The sequence below is a fragment of the Nicrophorus vespilloides genome, unplaced genomic scaffold (genome assembly GCF_001412225.1).
Source record: "Nicrophorus vespilloides isolate i.1.1-1 unplaced genomic scaffold, Nicve_v1.0, whole genome shotgun sequence".
In the NCBI taxonomy this organism is placed as follows: Eukaryota; Metazoa; Arthropoda; class Insecta; order Coleoptera; family Silphidae; genus Nicrophorus; species Nicrophorus vespilloides.
In genome coordinates this window covers 45,577-48,699 of record NW_017097249.1, presented here as the reverse complement: position 1 = coordinate 48,699, position 3,123 = coordinate 45,577, and the positions used below count along the sequence as shown (strand labels likewise).

The window sequence follows — 3,123 nt, the reverse complement described above, 5'->3', positions numbered from 1 at the left end:
TTGTATAGTTAGCTGCCGATTTTACACATATGCCCCTTTCAAGAGGGTGACATATGTAAAACTAACAAAATATGAGAAACAGATCGTTTCTCTAAAATGGTTTTATTACTCTAAGCGGATGTTTCAAGTGCCGATAGGCTTGTTTGGTTTCGAGGGGCTTTCCATAAGACTGTACTTACATAGATAAAGAGTATACATAGTAGTTATATATCAATAATTAATAATAAAGTGGTTGGCCACAACACCTCTTTCACCTGGATTTGGCCCTTACATAGATAAAGAGTATACATAGTAGTTATATATCAATAATTAATAATAAAGTGGTTGGCCACAACACCTCTTTCACCTGGATTTGGCCCGTGGGCCTCAGGTACACCTAGAAACAATCGTATATTGGTTCCAGATTTTCCTCGTTTGACAATAACTGTTAAGACAGGTGGACCGGGAGGCCTCTCTGTTAGTTTTATATACTCTAGGTCTAGGATAACGTGCGGTTAGGTGCAGTTTGGTTAGGTATAGACATGTATTTAATCTAAAACTAGTCAATTACTGCAACTGTAACGAGCACACAACTAATGCCACTGCTAACTTATTAATCTGGTATATAAATAAACAGTCTTAAAAATAAAGTATTTTCAAAAACTTGTTTTTTTTTCTAAGAATAAATTGTCATTGTATCTCTGAGTACAGCAGCGCATATTTCTCTGAATCCAAAATGTTGCGACCTTAAAGAGAAAACAGAATCGGTCATAAACCTTCGATGGTCAACATTTTCAAACATTCGCGCCATGAAAAATCCGTTAAGCACGTTAGTTTGCCAGCCAATGAAATTGAACTCACCACAACCCATCCCAAATGCAATTTCTAACCAATGGATTTGTATTTGCATCTTCACAATCGAGTTAACTTTGTACGTGCCTGACATATACAAAATATACGTGAAAATAAGAGAAAAACAATCCAAAAAGGGACCGTAAAGACATCTGTGTACCATAGATAATATTAGAGTGAAAGTTGAAAAAAAAATCACGTGGACAACACTTCGTATTTAAAAAGAAATAGTAAAAAATGCAACAAATACAAGAAACAAAGATGATCGCCCTTAGAGAAAGTGCTGACAAACTGATGAGACTAGTAAAGAAATACACTAAAACACAAGAAGTTATAAAAAACGAAGTATTATATCTAAACAAGATAATATCAGAACTGCCGAACGATATACAAATAGCATGCAAGAAAACAAAAAAACCGAAGCTGTCTCCATATGAAGCTAGCAGCTCAGAAGATGAAGAACAACTAGAAGAAAACACCAACTACCGAACAATACAAAAAGAAAAACAGGTAAGACAAAAACAAATAACGGACTACATAAACGTTGCATCAACTCTCTTCAGCTTGCCAACTAGAGCAAACTAGAGTAGTGAAGGAAGCACATAGACAAACATCAAACGCAGACAAAACACCGCCGATATTCGTTAATGATAACCTTTAACGTTTAACGCACTTAAACTAATTCGTGATTTTGCAAAAATACAACCGAACTCTTCGGACGCGTACAAAAACTTTATAAAGTCTTATCTAGCGAATATATTAGATTCCATAGTTACCAGCTCAAAAATTGACAGAACATATCGTGTAGTAGTAATTAAAAGAATATCCCCAGATGTAGATATCCAAGCATTAAAACAGGAAATAGAACAATTTGGACAATCCGTAATTAACATTCACAACGTTAAATACGACGCATAATCGGTTTGTCTGCTGTGAACAAAAATTCGTAAATTTTAAATAGTTTATAACAATTGTCAGAAATGTATTTTGTAAAGTATTCATAAATTTTGTCACAATATCACGTATTTTTCTAAATTGCTTCAAAAATTATTAGAATGCTTCGCGTGCATAACAACAAAACTATTATTCATAATGTAAGACCCAGCGGTAGGTCATACTGTCGTCAACGTGTTAAATGGCTGATTTAAATAATGTTTTTATACAAGCTTAACCACGTGCCAAATTGTATAGAAATACATATAGTGCATCAAATTTAATATTAATATTTTTATGCTTATTTTCTTTTTTTCATTTTTGCTATTTAGATGGGGAACAATTCAGACTTTCTATGTATCCTGCTAAGAGATGGTAATGTGAAATGGAAAAGTGAAAGTATTCAAAGAAGCCCTATTAAAATTGCGAAAAAACTTAAGGTGAAGAAGACTGTGAATCCTTCAAATGGAGTTTATTTGAGAAGACAAGAAACCGATTTGGACGAAAATTATATATCATCTGCAGAGTGCTATTCTGCTGAGGAATGGGAAGTTGCGATTGAGAACATTAAAGGCATTATGGAATACATAACACTGGAGAACTGGAGAATATACTCAATTCGAAAAGATTTCTTAAATGATGACCACAAATCGACGCCGAAAATGCGTTCAGACCTGATGAACTGGATGTCTGAAGTTCATTTGGATTTCAAGTTTTTATCCGAAACATTCCATCAGTCTGTGTTCACCGTGGACAGATATTTACAAGCCAATAAGAACATTGGCCACGAAACTTTACAATTGGTGGGCACGTCAGCTATGCTGATAGCTGGAAAGAGAAACGAAGAAAATTTATTGCCTGATGTATCTGAGTTTCTTTACTTTTGCAACGATTCGTTCAGTAAAGAACAAATTCATTTCATGGAAGGCGATATTTTGAAGAGACTAGATTTCAGTTTTAACAGACCATCGTCTTTGCATTTTTTGAGGCGTTTCAATAAAATTGCAAAGGCAAACAAATCGCAGCACACGCTAGGCGAATACTTATTGGAGCTGGCCCTTTTGGAATATGGAATTTGTCATATAAAGCCATCACTGCAAGCGGCTGCCGCATGCTGCCTGTCCATCAGCATTTTAAAAAGATCGAAACCGATAAAAGTCTGGATAGAGACGCTGTTTCACTACACTGAATACTATTATACAGACATCGAAGATACGATGGCCGAGTTGTCGGCGGCCCTCCTTAGGGCTGAGACGTCTAAATTCCAAGCCATCAGAAAGAAATACGCCTCATCACAGTTTTCTGAGATGAGTCTTAATTACAAACTCAAAGGGGCTTTAGTCCGTCGACTAGCTAGAC

The 3,123-nt window shown here is 35.5% G+C and overlaps 1 protein-coding gene across 1 annotated transcript; it reads left to right on the top strand.

Moving 5' to 3' along the window:
- Positions 1-847: 847 nt before the first annotated feature.
- Positions 848-3,122, top strand: LOC108559549 (G2/mitotic-specific cyclin-B-like; the record flags this gene model as incomplete). Its single annotated transcript, XM_017916866.1, has 2 exons — positions 848-1,341; positions 2,097-3,122. Coding segments are annotated over exons 1-2 (1,299 nt in total), but the record flags the coding sequence as incomplete, so codon positions are not given.
- Between the last annotated feature and the right edge of the window lies 1 nt (position 3,123).